At 46.8% G+C, this 20982-nt stretch overlaps 2 protein-coding genes across 10 annotated transcripts in view; one reads left to right on the top strand and one right to left on the bottom strand.

Moving 5' to 3' along the window:
* PRMT2 (protein arginine methyltransferase 2) overlaps positions 1-17350 on the top strand; it is a 50129-nt gene extending 32779 nt beyond the window's left edge. For 3 of the 5 annotated variants that reach the window (XM_073577546.1, XM_073577545.1, XM_073577542.1), the window contains 2 exons: positions 7334-7499; positions 16467-17350. In XM_073577546.1, coding sequence (XP_073433647.1) covers positions 7334-7499; positions 16467-16586 — 286 coding nt within the window. In that variant the 3' untranslated portion in view covers positions 16587-17350. Of the gene's footprint in view, positions 1-7333; positions 7993-16466 lie in introns of those variants that run through there. The other 2 variants (XM_073577544.1, XM_073577543.1) reach the window with 2 other exon arrangements.
* DIP2A (disco interacting protein 2 homolog A) overlaps positions 7928-20982 on the bottom strand; it is a 110786-nt gene continuing 97731 nt past the window's right edge. For 4 of the 5 annotated variants that reach the window (XM_073577535.1, XM_073577538.1, XM_073577537.1 and 1 more), the window contains 14 exons: positions 17345-17468; positions 14690-14811; positions 13970-14081; positions 13429-13538; positions 13172-13302; positions 12838-13006; positions 12475-12645; positions 12270-12299; positions 11863-11924; positions 11727-11784; positions 9760-9834; positions 9496-9670; positions 9296-9419; positions 7928-8839 (listed from right to left, as the gene is read on the bottom strand). In XM_073577535.1, the coding sequence (XP_073433636.1) occupies positions 8587-8839; positions 9296-9419; positions 9496-9670; positions 9760-9834; positions 11727-11784; positions 11863-11924; positions 12270-12299; positions 12475-12645; positions 12838-13006; positions 13172-13302; positions 13429-13538; positions 13970-14081; positions 14690-14811; positions 17345-17468 (1716 nt within the window). In that variant the 3' untranslated portion in view covers positions 7928-8586. The remainder of the gene's footprint in view (positions 8840-9295; positions 9420-9495; positions 9671-9759; positions 9835-11726; positions 11785-11862; positions 11925-12269; positions 12300-12474; positions 12646-12837; positions 13007-13171; positions 13303-13428; positions 13539-13969; positions 14082-14689; positions 14812-17344; positions 17469-20982) is intronic. The other variant, XM_073577536.1, reaches the window with a different exon arrangement.

Here is a 20982-nt window from a genome sequence, read left to right as displayed (position 1 = left end):
ATACGAGCGATCAGATTAGCTCTACGGAGTTTCCACCATCTCCTCGCAGGTCGCCCCATCAGGATCCAATCCGACAATGCCACGGCTGTAGCGCATTTCAACCGCCAGGGAGGTACCCAGAGCAGGATGGCCATGCACAAAGTGAGTCACATCCTCCATTGGGCCGAGTGTAGAAAATTGGGCGGCAGATTTTCTCAGTTGCCAAAGCAATGCCTCGGGGAAGTGGTCTCTTCATCCGGAAGTCTTTCAGCAGATTTGTCATCGTTGGGGGACTCCGGATATGGATCTCATGGCCTCAAGACTAAACAACAAGGTTCCTCGGTTCATTGCCCGATCGCGCGATCCATGTGCCATCGGAGCGGACACCCTAGTTCTGCCATGGCACCGGTTCCGGCTCCCGTATATCTTCCCTCCTCTTCCCTTGCTTCCGTGGGTCATCAAGAATATCAGAGTGGAGGGAGTACCAGTGATCCTAGTCGTGCCAGATTGGCCGCGCCAAGCATGGTATGCAGAACTAATACAACTAGGCGCCGACGTCCCCTGGCGACTTCCAGATCGCATGGATTTCCCACCCGAACTCCGGGGCCCTGTCTTTGACGGCTTGGCCGTTGAATCCTGGATTTTAGCACAGGCTGGATTCTCTCACGACGTGATTTACATCATGATTAGTGCTAGGAAGCCTGTGTCCATGTGCATCTATCACCGCACCTGGAAAACCTTTTCGTGGTGCAAGGATCATGGTCGATCGCCTCTGATGTTTTTCCATTCCGGCCATATTGGAATTCCTTCAATCTGGATTAAAATCAGGCCTCGCGCTTAGCTCGCTCAAGGGCCAAATTTTGGCCTTGTCAGTGCTTTTCCAATGCAAAATTGCCACCAAACTTCAGGTCAAGACGTTCATTCAGGGAGTTTCCCATGTGGCGCCTCTTTATAGAAGGCCATTGGAATAATGGGACCTTAATCTGGTTCTCGGGGCCTTACAGGAGGCTCCTTTCGAACCGCTGCAGGACGTGTCACTGTCTGTCCTCTCTTGGAAGGTGGTCTTTCTAGTGGCTATTACGTCAATCAGACGAGTTTCGGAATTGGCAGCCCTGTTCTGCCGTTCTCCGTTCCTGAATTTTTCATCAGGAAAAGGTAGTTCTCAGGACGTCCCCCGTCCTTCCTGCCCAATGTCATCTCCTCTTTCCATCTCAACGAGGATGTTGTTTTGCCTTCCTTTTGTCCGGCATCAGTCCTTCGCATTAAGAAGGCCCTCCACATCCTGGATGTGGTTAGAGCACTGAGACTGTACATCTCACGGACGGCTCCCTTCCACAAGTCAGATGCCCTGTTCATGCTTCCAGAGGGGCATAGGAAGGGTCTAACCACGTAAAAAGCAACGCTAGCCAGGTGGATTCGCTTGGCGATTCAGGAATCCTACCATGTCAGGAACGTGCCTGTCCCAGCAGGGATTAAGATGCACTCTACCCGGGCACCTGGCCTCGGCAGAACAGGTCTGCAAGGCTGCGACTTGGTCCAGTCTGCATACGTTTTACAAAACATTGCCAAATTCACTCTCAGACCTGTTTGCAAGGCTGCGACTTGATCCAGCCGGCATACCTTTACAAACATTGCCTAATTCATTCTCAGGCATCTGCGGATGCAGCTCTCGGCAGACGCAGCCTGCAATCGGCAGTACCTCAGTGTTGACTCAGTGGTACATGGGGTATAAGCAGATGTATGCTTCCCACACAGGGACTGCTTTAGGACGTCCCACTGTCTGTGTCCCCCAATGAGGCATAGGAGAAATAGGGATTTTTGTGTACTCACCGTAAAATCCTTTTCTCCGAGCCAATCTTTGGGGGACACAGCACCCACCCTGTTTAGCCTATTGGCTCACCGTAGCATTCTTAGGTTTTGACTTAGTTATGGTTTTTGTTAACTGTTTATGCTCCTACTACTTTTTTTTACCGAACTGGAGAAATCTCAGCCAGCGAGAGGGTGTATACTGCAGGGGAGGAGCTAACTTTTTTTCTGGTTTACTTAGTGTCCTCCTAGTGGCCAGCAGCATAACATCCACTATCTGTGTCCCCCAATGATTAGTTTGGAGAAAAGGATTTTTCGGTGAGTACGCAAAAATCCCTATTTTAATCTCAAGAAACTTCATTACTTCTGTTCAGTATTTCTTATCCTTATTGAATAGAAGTGAGCTGCAATACCAGACACAGCCCAAGGATCACTTTACAGCAATTTCTACTTGCAGGCAAATATGTTATGTCCCCTAACATTATTATCCTGCAGCTATAGGGTTAACCTGCAGGTTAACCCCTTTCTGCCATTGGATGTCCTATCCCATCCATGTGCCCTGGGACTTACTATCCTGTCCTTGGGAATTATGTCATAGCGATCAGCGGCGCCCCCCGGGGGGAGCACCGCTGATTGCGGACGGATGTCAGCTGATTATCACAGCTGACACCTGGCACTGTGTCAGGGGCGGTCACAGACTGCCCCCGGCACATTAACCCCTGTCACACTGCGATCAAACATAATCGCAGTGTACCGGGGGCATAGAAGCGCGCAGGGAGGAAGCTCCCTCCGTGCTTCCCTGCGACCCCCGAAGCAGTGCCATGTGCTGAGTCGCTCTGAGGGTCTCCTCTCTGCAGGCCCCCCGTATCCAATATGGCCGTGGAGGCCTGCACAGTGCCTGCTAAGAGCAGGCAAGAGGAAGCCTGCAGCAGCTTCTGTCAAATCGCTGATCTGACACAGAGTGTCACTGTGTGAAGTGTCAGATCTTCGATTTGACACCTTATAGTGATGTTCCTTCCCCACCCCCCCACCGGGACAATTATCAAGTAAAAAAAAAAAAAAGTAAAAATAAGGTATAAAAATTCCCCAATACATTTTTTGTAAATAAAAACACATTTAGTATCACCGTGTCCGTAACGACCCGCCTTATAAAAAAAAATTATTAACTATCCCACTAGTTAATCCCTTAAAAAAAAAAAAAAGCAAAACACAATGCTTTATCATCATACCGCCGAACATAAAGTGCAATAACGCGCGATCAAAGGCGTATATAAATAACCATGGTACCGCTGAAAACGTCATTTTGTCCCGCAAGAAACAAGCCACCATACAGCGTCATGAGCGAAAAAATAAAGTTACAGCTCTCAGAAGAAAGCGATGCAAAAATTTTTATTTAAAATTCTTTTCATTGCATAAAAGCGTCAAAACATAAAAAAAAAGGTATCGCTGTAATCGTACTGACCCGAAGAATAAAACTGCTTTTTCAATTTTACCACACGCGGAACGGTGTAAACTCACCCCCCAAAAGAAATTCATGAAATGCTGGTTTTTCTTCATTCTGCGTCCCAAAAATCGTAATAAAAAGTGATCAAAAAATGTCACGTGCCCGAATATGGTACCAATAAAAATGACAACTCGTCCCGCAAAAAATAAGACCTCACATGACTCGGTGGGTCAAAATATAGAAAAATTATAGCTCTCAATGTGGTGATGCAAAAACTTTTTTTTTTTTTTTACAATAAAAAGCGTCTTTTAGCGTGACAGCTGCCAAAAATAAAAACCCGACAAATAGTAAATCAAACCCCCCATTATCACCCCCTTAGTTAGGGAAAAATGCTAAAGTTAAAAAAAAGTATATATTTCCATTAGGGTTAGGGCTAGGGTAAGGACGTGTGCACATGATGCGGATTCTGCCGCGCAGATTTGGCTAAATCCGAAGGTAAATCCGCAGGTCAAATGGCCTGCGTTTCCCTGCGGATTAGCCTGCGGTTTTCCCCTGCGTTTTGACACCTGTGACATGCTGCGGATTTAAAACCGCATGGAAAAATCCGCAGCATATGCGTTTTTCATTTGCCATTGAATATAAATCCGCAACATGTGCATACATCCTTAGGGTTAGGGTTGAAGTTAGAATTGGGGGTTTTCCACTGTTTGGGCACATCAGGGGCTCTCCAAACGCAATATGGAGTCTGATCTCAAATCCAGCCAATTCTGCGTTGAAAAAGTCAAATGGTGCTCCTTCCCTTCCAAGCTCTGCTATGCGCCCAAACCATGGTTTACCCCCACATATGGGGTATCAGCCTACTCAGGACAAATTGCACAACAAATTTTGGTGTCCAATTTCTCCTGTTACCCTTGGGAAAATAAAAAATTGGGGGCAAATTTGGGTCACTTGTGGGGGGTTTCCAAACGCGGCATGGCGTCCGATCTCAATTCCTGCCAAAAAAAGTCAAATGGCGCTGCTTCCCTTCAGAGCTCTGCCATGCGCCCAAATAGTAGTTTACCCCCACATGTGGGGTATCTGCGTACTCAGGACAAATTGCACAATAACTTTTGGGGTCCTGTTACCCTTGGGAAAATAAAAATTGGGGGTGATAAGATCATTTTTGTGGAAAAATAGGGATTTTTGTGGGTACTCACCGTAAAATCCTTTTCTCTGAGCCAATCATTTGGCGACACAGCAAGAACTACGGTCTGTGTCTCCCAATGAGGCATAGGAGAAATGAGAAATCGCTGGTCAACTTTTAACCCCTATAACTTCCTAACAAAAAAAATTTGGGTTCCCAAATTCTGCTTATGTAAACATGTGGGAAATGTTAAGTTTTTTGAATGCCATATCTCTGTGATATAAGGGCATAAAAATTCAAAGTTGTAAAATTGCGAGGGTTTCAAAATTTGCTAAATTTCCGTTTTTTCCACAAATAAACACAAGTTATATGAATGAAATTTTACCACTAACATGAAGTGCAATATGTCACGCGAAAACAATGTCAGAATCACCAGGATCCATGGAAGCGTTCCAGAGTTCTTACCTCATAAAGGGACAGTGGTCAGAATTGTAAAAATTGGCCCGGTCATTAACGTGCAAACCACCCTTGGGTGTTAAGGAGTTAATAGCATTGAAACACTGTCTCATCTCCTTACTGGCTCCTGGGAGAATATGAACTTTATTCCTTTCTGTAACCCCCAGCTTTCAGTCATAGGGATGTGGCAGGGAGCAAACAGTCCTCCCTCAGTATATACAGTAGCAAATGGCAGCTGTTAACACGCCCTGGAAATCTGAGCACTTGCTCTGTAGCACTTCTGTGCAGAGCGAGTTGTCAAAGTGCTGCTGCTTGCATGATTGAAAGCTTTTGGCAGGATACAGTTAATTTTCTCCTGATAGTAGTGTTTTAAATAAAGTGGCTGAACATCATTGTAAGGCCGGGGTCATACTTGCGAGTGCAATGCGAGAAACTTGCATCAATACCCGGCCCTGCCACCAGCACTCTGAACCGGAGTATGCAGCCGCACACTGGGATCCAGAGTATTGGAGACTCACTTGAGTTTCTCACATTGCACTCGCAAGTGTGACCCTGGCCTAATGCTATGAATCTGCAGGCGGTGATGGGGCAAGCCTCATTCTACCTGATCATGACTGGCATGAAAAACACCTGTCATAGTGAATCTGGGTCTGTGTGGACAAACTATAATGAACAGAACACCCATGCAATGCCGGCCGATCATCCACAGCTCTAGGCAGGTGTGTGTACAAATGTTACCAGCAACACATTACCCCTTCAACCAAAGCTGAACTTTATATCATAAGACATAACTGACTTCTTTCAGCATCTCTATATATAAAAGTGAATGTATGTGTGTGTGTGTGTGTGTATCACCAACCAATCATGAAGCATCTTTCATTTTACCAGAGCTGTTCAAAAGAAGCTGAGCTGTGATTGGTCGCTATGAGCAAGTTTTCCTACTTGACAACACCTCAGCAGACACTGACATGGTGGGAGAAATTGAGAAACATAAGCTCCCAGCCATTGTCTGCCCCCCTGAAAGGAGCACATGACAGAAATGAATCCCCCCCCCCGTCCATATCCCCATCACACATCCTCCATCCCGTAGGCACATCTTCCCTCTTAAAAGGCATCATTAGTATGGAAGTCAGAGAAAATCCATCCAGGGCTTTGGTTTTGACCCCAGGCCTCTCAAAGGGATCCCTGGTATGGAAGTTGGGGCCATTCCACTCAGCGCTCTTTTTATCTGACCCCAGGCTGATGGGATGATGTGGGATATTAGGGGTAGTAGTCCGGTGGCTCTGGCTGACTGGATGATGTGGGATATTAGTGGTAGTAGTCCGGTGGCTCTGGCTGACGGGATGATGTGGGATATTAGTGGTAGTAGTCCGGTGGCTCTGGCTGACGGGATGATGTGGGATATTAGGGGTAGTAGTCCGGTGGCTCTGGCTGACGGGACGATGTGGGATATTAGGGGTAGTAGTCCGGTGGCTCTGGCTGATGTGGGATATTAGGGGTAGTAGTCCTGTGGCTGACGGGATGATGTGGGATATTAGTGGTAGTAGTCCGGTGGCTCTGGCTGACGGGACATTAGGGGTAGTAGTCCGGTGGCTCTGGCTGACGGGACGATGTGGGATATTAGGGGTAGTAGTCCGGTGGCTCTGGCTGACGGGATGATGTGGGATATTAGTGGTAGTAGTCCGGTGGCTCTGGCTGACGGGACGATGTGGGATATTAGGGGTAGTAGTCCGGTGGCTCTGGCTGATGTGGGATATTAGGGGTAGTAGTCCTGTGGCTGACGGGACGATGTGGGATATTATAGTGAATGTGGCTATGTGGAGTGGGCGGGGCTCTACACTCAGCTTTATATATGATTATAATATATATATATATATATATATATATATATATATATATATATATATAATATAATATATTGTATAAAATGATTATAATTATATAATCATTATAATTTGTTATAACTAACCGTAGTTAGTTACTATGCTCAGGCAGCGCCGGGCTCTTCAGCTAGTGTTATATAATAACTCTTCTAACTGATGGTTTGACATGACTGATACATTTGTCACAGTCATTCTATATTAACAGAACTGATTTACACCCAACAATAGGTTTGTTTTTGCCAGATTGCCACAATATTAGATTTTCAGGGGACCGTGGTTCACAAGATCAAACATTTTAGTTATTGAAATAACACTGGGACAGATGAAACAATGTCAGCTAAGCTGTATCTAATATAGAATTACAAGCACCTGATACACAATAAGCCAATATCGACTGACACGCTAATCTGTATGGGCGTGCTGGACAATTGTCAGATCTCAGACAGACGTCGGTGGCTTTCTCATCGAGAACACAGGAGCGCTCCTGTGTATGGGAGAGATGACAGATAGCTGTCAATCAGCTGAAGCATGGCTCCTTCCACAGCCAACATGATTGAACATAATCCACGTCATGTAAATGAATATTTTGGTAATTTAGTGTTGTGTAATCGATCACCGGCCTCGCTCTCCCTTTTCTCCAAGGCTTACTCACTGGAAGCACACCCTATTCATGTTGGACAAGCCGCTGCACATATACAGCGGGGACAGGATCGCTGGCTCCGCTGTTTTCAAGAGAAACCCTATCTGGAGACGTCATTTATCAGTCACTATAACCTGGACCATCACCAGTTCATCACGGACAGTGCAGGTGAGTACGGTCCTACAAGGGTCAGACGTTGGGTCATCTATTCATTATTGACATTGCTTCTTTTATGGACAGGGTGGCTGCAAAGTGTTTCCCATCTGGAGGTGATTCTGGAATATTATATTCACGTGAAATGAAATTCAAAATGTAAACACATGTAAAACTTGTAATAATAGGTGAATATTCAGGCAAGGCCATCGCCTGATGCTCGGGCTTTGCAGCTGTAGTGCACACTGTGAATTGGAATTTTACAACAGACAGAGCCACACGTTGCCCGTATCGGAGCGTGAAGCGAACTATAACCTAACTGATAACGAGACTCAATGCTGGTGGCTGGCAGTGCCCTTGGACACAACTACAGACATTTTTTTTAAAATGTTTAATGTGCTTTTTATCTTTTTTTCTAATATCACAGGTAACGCATCAGGATCTGTAGTGCTTAATGGATTTATTTTTAATTTTTTTTTTTTTTGCTATAAAAACTACAGTGATAAAATTGAAGTGGTCCTGTCCCTTTTTGTTCAGAACCAGTTGGGATTGCCTTTAGGTTGATGCACATAATAAATTATACAGTCTCTGTACATAATTACATTCAGTGATGAGAAGTGAAGTAGCAGCTCACAAAGGGCTGGTGAACGTTCACACTTTGGAAAAGTCCATCTTGGCTCAGGAGGCATAGGTGCTCCCATATACTTGATGAAAAAGGGAAAAAAAATATCTATGTGCTCAGATTTGGGCGATCCGGAGATTCACATTATTGCATGGATTTGGGCGCTGTAAGGCGACACAACACAAGAGGCAGGATGGACGCTGCGCAGGACACAGAGCATTTGACGTTGAGGGTTAAGGAAGCTACATCCAGTGCCACGGTAAGAGGTAAAAGTTTGTTACATTCTGTTCCGAACATTCTTGGCATCAAGAGGGTTTCCTTCCACCTGTGACGAGAAGCACAACTGGGTGGAGGGAAGACAGCAGTAATCCAGCACCTCGATGAATGGAAGTAGTACGTGGTCTCCCCTCCTCAGCTTTGTTTCGTACCCAGCACCCAGTCCATGGTTGGATAAGGCGGGAAGCTGCTTTTTTCCTCAGTTCACATGTTGTAAGCAACATATATTGGATCAAGCTGGTCAGCCAGGAATCCGTCACGCAAGTGCATACGCTGCTTTTCTCCTCTTGAATTGATGGGAATAACGCCTGGGTCCACAATGACCACAACTCCAACTATCAGATAATGTTCCTCCAAAACTACATTGGTCACTAGAGCCACTAGGTCAAGGGCCTCTTGTTCTGGCCCATCTAACTCAAGGACCACTACAAGAAGGTTTGTCCATGTGAAAACAGCACTGTTAAGGCAAAAAACAAACAATATTATAAGCACTGCTGAGACAAATTACAGGGGGCCTACAGAGTAACGTTTCTCCTTATAGAGACTGCCAAATTGACGTAGGGAGACTTATAAGCCATGAAATGCTCCACTGCAAATTTAAATACGTAAAAGTCTTCAGCAAGGAAATCTAGTGCTATCTATTGGGAGTAGCAATTCTAAAAGTCAACTGGCCCATTAAAGTTGCTTTCCACAAGGGTTAAGAACCAGTTTTCCTTCTTTGCACTGATGAGAGGCAAACATCCTGAAACAGGTCTGCAAAAAGAGTTTTTGGTTTAACTTCTAGTTTAAAGTCATGGTCCTTCAATACTGACTTTTAGGATGGCTACTTCTAATAGGTGGAAATAAGAGTTCCCATCCTGTGAAGAGGTTGTTTGCATAAGACAAATTACAAGAACTCATTTCCTAAACTCACCATTCAGCGATGTTCTTGTGAGATCGAATCACAGACGTCTCTATATCAATTGGATGATATCTCATGCCTCGTAATTCCAAAGTTTCATCCAGGGAACCCACCACGTATAGAGCATCATGTCTCTCTGTGTAAAACAATCAGCATTAATCATTGGTACTTCAGATGTTATCGTTTTCACTTTTCTGACTTCTTGTTGTTACCTCCACTGGCATCAGTTAGTTCAGTTCTGCGGAGAAAGCCAAGGTATCCAGTCCGCGCCCAAACAGTCTGTGTGTCCCCAAAACTGAGCCTTGCATTGAAGTGATCAGCGTGCAGGGCCTCCTCTCCATACACTGTATAATACCCATTGGCATTGTGGGGGCTGCTTACCCAAACCTGGTAAGAGATTTTTAAGAGGGAATTTTTTTTTTACACATTTTGTTTGGAAAAAGTCACATTTAAACCCAAAAGTAATGCATGTGTACCTCTCCTAAATGAGAGTCTCCAAGGGGTCCTTTGGTTTCTGTGTGTGCAATAATCACTTTCACCCCAGGAAGAATCTGCAGGATAAATTTAAAGATATGTAAAACATGGCTGTCAAAGTTACATTAGGGCTGCTAGATCCCTCTAAAGGGAATGCAGAATCAGAAAATAACCAATAGTTTAAATTAGGTTTCATGTTAATTCTAATTAACTTTTGGAAAAAAAAAATCTGTATTTAAAACAATAAAAATCTTGCAATTTTTACACTGGCCAGTGGGACCATTCTAGACTCAAACGTACCGTTGTATTCAGTCTCATTATCACGTTAGGCATGATAGCGATCAGTGTCACCTCTACAGACAACTGATAACACAGGATGCACCACTCACAATAGGCAATGTCACAGCTGACCCTGCCCCCCCCCCCCCCCCGTCACAATGATCTTTGCACATGCTCATTAGATGCTTCAATATAAAATGCTAATACACATGTGGATTTCCTAAATAAACAGGAACTATAGAACACCCCCATTTCTTTCATACAGATCATATGAACAAAAATAAAACCCTAACAAAAAGGTTTAAAAAATACATTTTTTTTTAACATTATTATTATTATTATTAGTAGTAGTAAGTTATTTTCTAAAGACACATTCCTTTTAAAGAGGTTGTCCACTACTCTGACAACCTCTTCTCAAAGAGCATGTTTCCCACCAGTAAAATAACACTTATACTCACCTCTGGTGGTCAGCATTGGCTCTTCCTGAGGATCGTGTGACATTATGTCAAGCGATCCCTGCGGCCAATCAGCAGTGGCTTCACTCTCCTTTGTATGAATCAGACATTAAAGGGAATCTGACACCCCATTTTTGGCCTATAAGATGCGGCCACAGCCATCAGGGGATTATCTACAGCATTCTGTAATGCTGTAGATAAGCCCCCGATGTAACCTGAAAGAAAAACAAGTTAGATTATACTCACCCTGGAGCGGTCCGGGTCCGGGTCCGGGTCTGACGGGTGTCGCTTTCCGGTGCCTCCCATCTTCTAGAGATGACGTCCTCTTCTTTGCTTCCAGTCGCTGCTCCGACGCAGGCGCACTGCTCTGCCCTGTTGAGGGCAGTACGAATATGCAAATAAAGTCCATGGAGCCTCATTTAAGAGTCTCAAACACGGGACTAGCCAGATCTTCCTCCAGGGAAGGACCCAGCCAAGGCTGGGTCCTTCCCTGGAGGAAGATCTGGCTAGTCCCGTGTTTGAGACTCTTAAATGAGGCTCCACGGACTTTATTTGCATATTCATATTTCCCAGGGAGCAATGCACCTAGGATTTCACTGATTGAGCGCCTTTGCCGACTGCCGCAGTGTTTTCTTTGACTGGTCTCCCTGAGGTCAGTGATTGTTTCGTGCTGTTGAGGGCAGAGCAGAGTACTGCAATGCGCAGGCTCCGGACCTCTCTAACCTTTCCCGGCGCCTGCGCACTGCAGTACTTTACTCTGCCCTCAACAGGGCAGATAAAGTATGCCTGCGCAGGAGCTGCGGCAGAAGAAGGAGGACGTCATCTCTAGAAGATGGGAGGAGCCGGACCGGCCCGCAACACCCACCGCCCCCGTTGAGTATAATCTAACTTGTTTTTCTTATTTTTCAGATTACATCGGGGGCTTATCTACAGCATTACAGAATGCTGTAGCCAAGCCCCTGATGGCAGTGGCCGCCGCTTATAGGCCGAAAATGGGGTGACAGATTCCCTTTAAGAGGAAGTGAACGTTGCAGCTGGCCGCTCACTTCCTCGTGATCTCCAGTTCATCCAAAGGAGAGTGAAGCCAGTGCTGAATTCCGCAGGGTAGCATGACAATGTCTTGTGTTCCCAGTGGCCAAAGAAGTTGTTGTTATTTTACTGAGTGCAAACATACAGATTGAGATGTGGTCAGAGTAGTGGACAAAACCTTTAAGTTATTCCAAAGTGAATCTTACCTTTCCAGATTCCATTAGTGGCAGACTATGTGGTGAACCTCTCTCAACTAGTCGCACTCTTAAAACAAGACAAAATAGTTAGGGAGGAAATTTTATGAAACATCATGTAAAGTTGATTGATGTGGAGTCTCAGTACCTGTCATGGCGCAGAGCTCGCATATCTACGTAGACAGTGGTTGGGTCAGGACCAGCAGTTCCCTATAATATAGCAATGATTTATTATTCCAGCCGATGAAGAATACACACTGAGCCATTATTTTGAGCAGGGACTGCCATGCGGGTGAGAAGCAGTACGAACACATTCTAATAAGCGCCTGGTGTACAGACCTGATCTACAGTCAGGTCTACCTTGCATTCTCCTATCTAAGCACTACTTCTCATAATCCTCTGCGACACAAACAGAAACTTCTGCCTTGTGCTCAGCCTAAAAGTGAACCCTTCTGCCATTCCTGTGCTGACACACACTTTGTTGCACTGCCCAGCGGAGCCCAGAGCAAAGCACACTTCAGTTAGCATGTCAGCACACACATGCAGACCCCATACCTGATCCGCAAGCTTGCCCAGTCTGTTGGGCTGGAAGAGGAACCACAAAGAGAAGTGAGAGACGAAAAAGGTAGGACAGCGATAGCGGGAACAGGTCAAGAAACTTATCGGAAGACACAATGTCAATGTGGCCAGCCTCGTTATATACAGAAACGCGCTACGGACCTTACAGAAGTCAATAAGAGACAGAACCTGACAAGCTCACCTGTAAACAGATGGCCACGTTGACCCGACAGCCGAATGTGGTGCTCACTGCTCGGGTGGAGAGTCCCAGGTCTTTGAACAGCTTAGAGAAGGACTGTGTGAGCGAGATCCGAGGCCTTTCTTCCGCGACCACCATGCATGTGCGCACACAGGACAGGTTCACACCCCGGGACTGGGCAAGGGAATGAACATATCAGGGAAAGGATTTAAGGAAAGGAACAACACATTGAAAGGAAAAAAATAAAATAATAGTTTGTAACAAGAGGGTGAGCTGGGGAGGTAAGCAAAAAAGACTGTTTTAGGACAAAATGAGGGAAGAAAGCTAGAAGTGGTGAAAAGACAAGAAGCAAGAATAAATCCTTACTTTAAGGGTGCCCGTCTGTGTGCCCAAGCCTCTGGTACACATCTCCATTACAGAATAGGAGCAGAAAGTGACGCGGACTTTGTACTGACTAACGGCACTGAGCCATAAGGATGCATTGGTCTCCAGCTCCAGCGGGGGGACCAAGATGGATTGGTGACCTGAGTATACACTGTATAATAGACAAGAGGGGGAGATACTGGTAAAAGACAACGCCATACCTTCAGTGCCGCCTGCAACGGAGGACAACCCTCTGATAACACTAGAGACATCATTAGCATGCAATATACGTATTGGGAAACTACAATGTGAAAGCAGAGTGGAAATGATATTTTACCTGCACAAGCACCACAGGGCAAAACCTAAGCCACAGTACGGATCTAGACAGATAGCTATCTGCCGGGATGGATACAACTCGCATTGCAGTTTTATGGACCGACATAAGGCACTGCAGGCTGAATGAGACATCTGCAGATGAAACAAGTAAGACCAACTTAACTTACAAGGACACAATTAAGTGGAGAAAGCTAGGTGTACGTACTCGTTATATGTGACACTCCTCTTCTGCAACAACACATCAGAGTCATGTCTTACCTTCACTCCAGCTAAGATTCCCGTGGTAGATACACTAAAATCCAAATAGGCCAGAGTGTCGGGGGACGTTGGCCTGAAAACACGACACAGTTTCTTTTTGGGCATGTCTTCTGTGGAAACATGAAAATAAGTCAACATGGGTGGTTAGTACCGCCAATGCGGAGACTGAAGATCACCTATTACATTTTTACACTTAACACCAAGGGGATTGAAGTCTGCAAATCTATTCACACATCCCATTCCAATGGCCACGATAGTGGTCTGTAGCCGCTGCATGGGAAGGAAATCCCTCTTCTTACCTTCCACCAGCTGCGGCTTTTCCTGGTGGGATGTCATCATTGTGGCGTGACCTTACCAAGTCGGATAATCAAAAGAATGGCGGTAGACGCCGGAAGTTAAGAGGCGGCAATATCACGCCTATACACCGGCCATTAAATACTTTCCTGGATGATGTAATGGGTCGCGCAAATTGATTTGTACTGTCTGCACCAGGAGTAACACGTCATTTATATCCGTGCATGCTCCATGTTCGGACGCTTACCGGTGTCCAGAATGGTTGGCCAGGTTTTGATGTCTACAGCAACAGCAGCTTCTTTTGATTTGAGCAAACGCATTATTGCTTGCGTTGTGAGGATACAGGCAGATTTGCTAACCTATAAACAGCAGACAGCTCGTTATAATATCTGGTCAGTATAGCTTTCAATGTATATACTATATATTAGCACTAGGAGAAATACACAAAAATGGCTGCGAGCAGCATCATTCTCTCTGTTACATATGGCTCTCATTCAATCACTCCAATCTCTAGGATAATATATGGCATAACGTAATCAAATACAAAAAAAAAAAAAATCAAATAACCCTTTCAGATACAACTGGTAACAAGCAACCACAAGTATTTTAGATTGCTATACAATAAATCTAAAAATGGTGAAACTATCCTTTAGAGTTTGTAAGCACCAAATGACTGCTAAAACTTAGCACCGGCCCTCGGTGCACCCTTAGTGTAGCCAAAGTGTTTAGTGCATCTTCCCTCCTACTTGTTTTCCATCCATCGCAGCTCTCTAATGGTTCCGGTAAAGTCAGAGCTGTCAACTAACAAAGAGGAGGCAGAGATAGATGGAAAAACAAGTAGGTGGGAAGTTGCGCTGACCTGCCATGCCAAGGGTGCACTCAGCAGCTGTGCTTGGTTTGAACAGTCATCGTTAAGTTACTTCATCTGAGCATACAACTAGTGACAGACACATTCTGGATACACTACCTCTACAATCATCTTCACAGTAGGCAGAGTGGTTGCGAGGTTTTGAGGGTGTGGAGGGCGCACGGTGATGGGAATACAACCGGCATAAAGGCAACCAAAAAATGTGGCAATGAGGTCGATGCCTAAACAAATACAAGTATAGAAACTGCTTCATTATACCAACACGAGAAAGAATGAACCTGCCACAAGAATAAAAAATCATAACTAATTGGCTGTTATGTTTACATGTCTCCTATAAACTTTAGGTGCCTTTACATTGTAGGAGATTCAAGGGGTTTTCCTGGCAAAACAAAAACTTTTGCTCCGGTGACTGGGCATCAATGGCTGCTCCGAGATCATTGCAGACACAGGAAGCAGTGATGTCACCATTCTACCTGACTGCTGTGGTTGCCTGTGATCGGCTGAAGGGGTCAGAAGTTATCAGCAGCTTGCTGGCGCACTGTTCTAGGTCACCTGACATTTGCAGCCAATCACAAGCCAAAGCAGTCTGGCCCCAGGTGGAACGGAGGCATCACCACTTCCTGTCCCTGGCAGACCACCGAGCCACCTGTGCTAAAACCACGTGGGTGCCCGGTGAGTGAGTATGGCAGAGTTTGTTAGGTTTTACATATTTAGTCCCTTCTGCAAAATTTTGTTTTGCCTGAACAACCCCTTTAAATATCAGTCAATTATTTAATGTCTAAAAGGATGTCCCATTTCTTCCCCCAGAGCAAGATTTGGGGGTAGAAGGATCAGGCATCTTGAATTATTACGTGCCCCATCTTTTATTCACAAGATTAAAGGCGCCATACACATTAGATTATTGTCGGCTAAACCTGCCCATATGGATAGGTTCGGCCGACTGTCATAGAATCGTAGAGTTGGAAGGGACCTCCTGGGCAATCTGGTCCAACCCCCTGCTCAAAGCAGGATTCGCTAAATCATCCCAGTCAGATGTCTGTCCAGCCTCTGTTTGAAGACTTCCATTGAAGGAGAACTCACCACTTCTCGTGGCAGCCTGTTCCACTCATTGATCACTCTGTCAAAAAGTTTTTTCTAATATCTAATCTGGGTCTCCTCCCATTCAGTTTCATCCCATTGCTTCTAGTCTTTCCTTGTGCAAATGAGAATAAAGTTGATCCTTCTACAATGTGACAGCCCTTTAGATATTTGTAGACAGCTATTAAGTCTCCTCTCAGTCTTCTCTTTTGCAAACTAAACATTCCCAAATCCTGCAACCTTTCCTCATAAGACAGGGTTTGCAGACCGGTCACCATTCTGGTCGCTCTTTTCTGAACTTGCTCCAGTTTGTTGATGTCTTTTTTAAAATGTGGTGCCCAAAACTGGACACAATATTCCAGATGAGGTCTGACCAAAGAGGAGTAGAGGGAAATAATGACTTCACGTGATCTAGACTGTATGCTTCTGTTAATACATCCTAGAATTGCATTTGCCTTTTTTGCTGCTGCATCACACTGTTGACTCATATTCAGTCTGTGATCTATTAGTATACCCAAGTCTTTTTCACATGTGCTGTCACTTAGCCCTATTCCTCCCATTCTATATATGCTTTTTTCATTTTTATTGCCCAGATGTAGTACTTTGCATTTCTCCCTGTTAAAAACCATTCTGTTAGTTGCTGCCCACTGCTCCAGTTTATTTAAATCTTTTTGAATCCTCTCTCTTCTCTAGTATTAGCTATCCCTCCTAACTTTGGGTCATCAGCAAATTTAGTCAGTTTACCCTCAATTCCTTCATCTAAATTGTTGATAAAGATGTGTCTGTCTAATGTGTACAGGGCGCCAGAACGGATCATCGAGAGATGTTGACCAGACAGGTTGGATTTCGGACTGCCGATCACCTACTGCTGACGTGTCGGGGAGTCTTTCTTATAGAGAACACAGGAGCGTCCGGCTGAGCCAGTGCACCTACGTATGGGAGACTCGGCTGAGACGGTTGTCGGCCTAAGGATCGACAGAAGCATCGATTGGCCAACTACTGTGTACGGCCAGCTTAGGCTATGTTCCCATGTTGAGTTTTTGCGGCGCTTTTTATGCAAATTTTAAGCTGCGTTTTACAGTACCAGCAAAGGCTATGACATTTCCGAAATCTCACACACATTGTTTTTTTTTCCTGACTGATTTGGAAAAATGTTGCGATTTTGCAAACTGCAGCCTGTCACTTTATTCAGCGTTTTTTTCTCCCTATGAAAGCGTTGCATAAGTGCAAAAATGCAGCAAAAAAGACAAGTATCAGGTTTTGCTACATTTTTGGTGCGAAAGCCTTAAAGTCGTATCATGATTTTTTTTTTTGGGGGGGGGGGCACTCAACTTTAAACTTTATCAGCACGCACAAGAGACAGCAAAAATGCAGCAAAACCTGCTTTCTGTAAGCAGATTCTATGCTGCCAAGAGAACAGGTTTTGCCTGCAGAAAAAAAAAAACGCACCAAAAATGCAACGTGTGAACATGGCGTTAAGAAAAAAAAAATAAAAATGTTATCTCCTTTGATGATAAGGGAGATAAGCTGGCACCAGTGGTGTCTTGGCAGCGGCTTATCTCCCCACTATCTGAGGAGCCCAGCCGCCTTTATTTCTCCATGTCTTATCACATAGTCCCAAACAAACAGAACCTGACACCTTGTAGAATTACTACAGGATAATTCCACTGCTCTCACCTGGAGGAAAAACAAGTGCTACATGATCCCCAACACTGAGACGAGCTTTCTCTAGGAGCCCAGCAGCGACACGTTCTGCTCGCTTGTGCAACTGCGAACAGGATGCAGAGCTGGCCACCGTGCCCTGTGGAAGGTAAAGCAAGGCTTACAGCAGTGTAATGGCGGAAAACCTCCAAGATCATATTGGGTGTTACTCACATAGCAACTGTGTGAATAAAAATGTAATGATTGTGCCCCCAAAATTTATCAAAATGTGAGAGATTTACAAAGACTAACCACACTTTTTTTTTCTCATTGATTAAAAATTTTGGTACAAGTACTTAAAAAATAGTGCAATAAATGGCGTAAAACATTGATTTGGTGTAGATGTTTACCCAAAAAAATGCTGCAAATTGCACACAAAATTGTGATGAAAACCCAGTGATATGTGAGCAGAAATTTTCACAATTTAGTTTTCTCGTTCGCCTTATTGGGGGACACAGAGACCATGGGTGTATGCTGCTGCCACTAGGAGGCTGACACTATGCACAAAAAAAGGTTAGCTCCTCCTCCGCAGTGTACACCCCACCGACCGGCAGGAAGTTCCCCAGTTTAGCTTAGTGTCAGTAGGAGGTGGACACGGGTCTTTTATTAGACCCCTATCTACCTCGTCGTGCGTCGTTCCTTTACAGGTTTCGGAGGGATACGGAGTGAACAGTCACATCCGTACTCCCACAAAGAGACTATGAGTACGGCGTGTACTGCCACCCCGTATCCTCATAGGTCTCCGCGGCAGGACCAGGAGCCTCGCACAGGTGCGTGCCAGCTATACGGACGGTCCTTGCCCCCCGCCTCCCACCATCTCGCCTACCAGAGCCTGACGGTTGGACGAGGCGTGGATTCCATAAAGACGACAGACAGCGTGGGATTCTCAGGTACCTTTATTGTGGCCCCGGCCTGGGTGAGTATGCGGTCTAGCGGTCCCCCGGCGTTTTCATCCTAAGGCGGTCGCCAGGGGACCACGGTAGGGCCTGCGCGCCCGCTTCTCCCCACGGTCGCCGCATCCATGAAGGCCCCTTTTCTTTCGGGCCTTGTTCTGCGCCCCCCCCTCCCCGTTTCTTCTTCATCCCGGCAGGGGTATACAGGGGTCGGGCTGTGGGAAGCAGGGACGCGGCCCGGGGTTGCGGCGCATCTTCTGCGCCGACCCCCTGCTGACAGGCGGCCGGCGCTATTAATTTAGGCCCCGGCTTCATCTCGGGCCTACCGCTGCGTCGCGGCCACGCCCCCTGCCCCTTTCTTCTAAGCGGGCTTCTCTCCCTCTCTCCCGCCCGTCCTAGGCCTTCCCAGCCCCCTTGCCTCACACCAGCCTGCTATTGGACAGCGGGCGGTGCTAAGGGGGATCTCTGCGGCGAGCTCCGCCCTTCTCCCTCTGGCAGCGCGCCCTTTCCCTGGTGGTCTCCATCTTCTCAGCCTGCCAGCCGGACCTCATTCCCTGCCGGATTTCGGTCGCTGGGCCTTTTTTCAGCCGGATTGGCCTGGCCTCATCCTGCAGCCAGATCAGAGAGCGTCGCCCTTGGGGACACCGGACCGTGAGTAGCTCTGCACCTGCAGACTGACACCCTTCTCTGCCTTCTGTCCCCCAACCGGCCAGCACTGCCTCTCTTTTCACTATGTCCAATGCTAAGTCTGATCGTACCCGCTCTGCGTCCAGGCCCCAGGGGCGAGTGAGCCCCCCATGCCGGGTTGGGCCTCCTCTCAATCACAGTCAGTGGCAGACCTCATCAAGGTGTCTCAGTCCCTAGTAGCCGTTCTGGACAAGTTGCCCTTGGGAGCTTCGGCGGGACCCAGCACGTCTCAGGACGTCCCATCTGAGCCAGCCAGCGGCAGTCGCAAGAGGCCCAGGCAGGACCTCCAGGCGGAGTCCTCCCCTCGTCCTACCTCACCCCATAGTCCCCAGCAGTCTCCCTCTCGGGCCTCCTCCCCCGAGTCAGGCAAAGCGCTTTCGGAATCGGAAGGGGTCTTAGAGCTGGATTCGGACCAGGATGCGAACATGAAGGTTACGGTGCAAAACCTCATTGCCGCGATTCACCATACCTTTGACATCGCTGACGCCCCTGCGAAATCCTCAGATCAGGAGGTTTCGTCCAGACGGGCGGAAACACCATCCAGGGTGTTTCCCTTCCATTCTGAGTTTGGAAAGATTTTTACAAAGGAGAGAGAAGACCCGACCAGACGCTTTCAAAGAGGAAAGCGTCTCGGCGTGCTGTACCCGTTTGCTAAAGAGCTCACGGACAACTGGGCCGCTTCTCCCTCGGTGGACCCTCCCGTGTCCAGACTTTCTAATAATACGGTCCTTCCGCTGTCAGGTGTGGCGTCGCTAAAAGATTCTAATGATAGGATCATAGAATCTCTAGCAAAATCTGCCTTCGAAGCGGCATCAGCAGCGGTATGTCCAGTCTTTGTTTCTTCTTGGGCAGCAAAGGCCATATACACTTGGGCAGATGACCTTCGGCAGGGCATTCTGGATAAGGCACGACCAGAGCATTTGGCCGATCTCGCCAATCAGATTTCCCACGCGGAGGATTATCTGCTTTCTGCCTCCTTGGATGCCGCATCTTGCGCAGTTCAGGCGTCAAGTAACATCGTGGCAATCCGACGTACAGTTTGGCTCAAGGCCTGGCAGGCGGACTTGTCCTCTAAAAAGTCTCTGACCAATCTGCCTTTTCAGGGAGTGCGTCTCTTCGGATCACAATTGGATCAGATTATTAAGGACGCTACCGGAGGTACGAGTTCTCTTCTCCCCTCCAAGCCTCGCAGACCTCCTCCAAGGCGTCAGTTTCGTCCCTGTCGGACTTTCCGCCGTTTCAATACGGCGGAAAACCCTTCCAACCAGCAAAGGCCACAGGCACGTCAGGAAAGAAAGAAGGTTTCCTTCAGGCCCACTCCGTCCTGGCGGTCCCACTCTTCCCAGGGAAGACCGTCCAGATCTAGATCTGGACGGTCTACGTCCGCATGACTACCATCGGTCTCCCGTGGGTCCCTTCCAATTGGGAGGTCGACTTCTCTTCTTCAGCGACGTCTGGCTCGCCTCAGTAGAGGACGCTTGGGTCAGAGAGGTTGTATCAACAGGATACAAAATAGAGTTCATTTCTCTTCCACGGGATAGTTTCTTACAATCCCGTCCGCTGAGGGATCCGGCCTTGGTCCCGGGGTTCGGTTCGGCCATCGCCTCTCCTCAATTCCGGGGTGATTGTGCCCGTTCCCGAATCGGAACGCTTCACAGGGTTTTATTCAAACCTGTTTGTGGTGCCGAAAAACTCAACAAGAGAGTTCGCCTTCGCCACTTCCGGATGGAGTCAGTTCGCTCGGTAATTGCTTCCATGGAGGAGCAGGAATTCATGGGTTCCATAGACATCCAAGATGTCTATCTACATGTGCCCATATTTCCCGGACATCAGAAGTTCCTGCGGTTTGCGATTCTTCACGAACATTACCAGTTCGTCGCGCTTCCTTTCGGGCTCGCCACCGCTCCCAGAGTCTTCACGAAGATTATGGCGGCGTTGATGGCCTTGTTGAGGATCAGAGGTCTCGTTCTTTTTCCGTACCTCGACGATATCCTGATCAAGGCCCCCTCCTTTCAACAGGCCCGCCTAAGTGTG

The sequence above is a fragment of the Dendrobates tinctorius genome, unplaced genomic scaffold (assembly GCF_039654945.1).
Source record: "Dendrobates tinctorius isolate UK_male_01 unplaced genomic scaffold, ASM3965494v1 ptg000056l, whole genome shotgun sequence".
In the NCBI taxonomy this organism is placed as follows: domain Eukaryota; kingdom Metazoa; phylum Chordata; class Amphibia; order Anura; family Dendrobatidae; genus Dendrobates; species Dendrobates tinctorius.
Note: the sequence above shows the minus strand (reverse complement) of the source record. Positions and strands in the feature narration are given on the sequence as shown.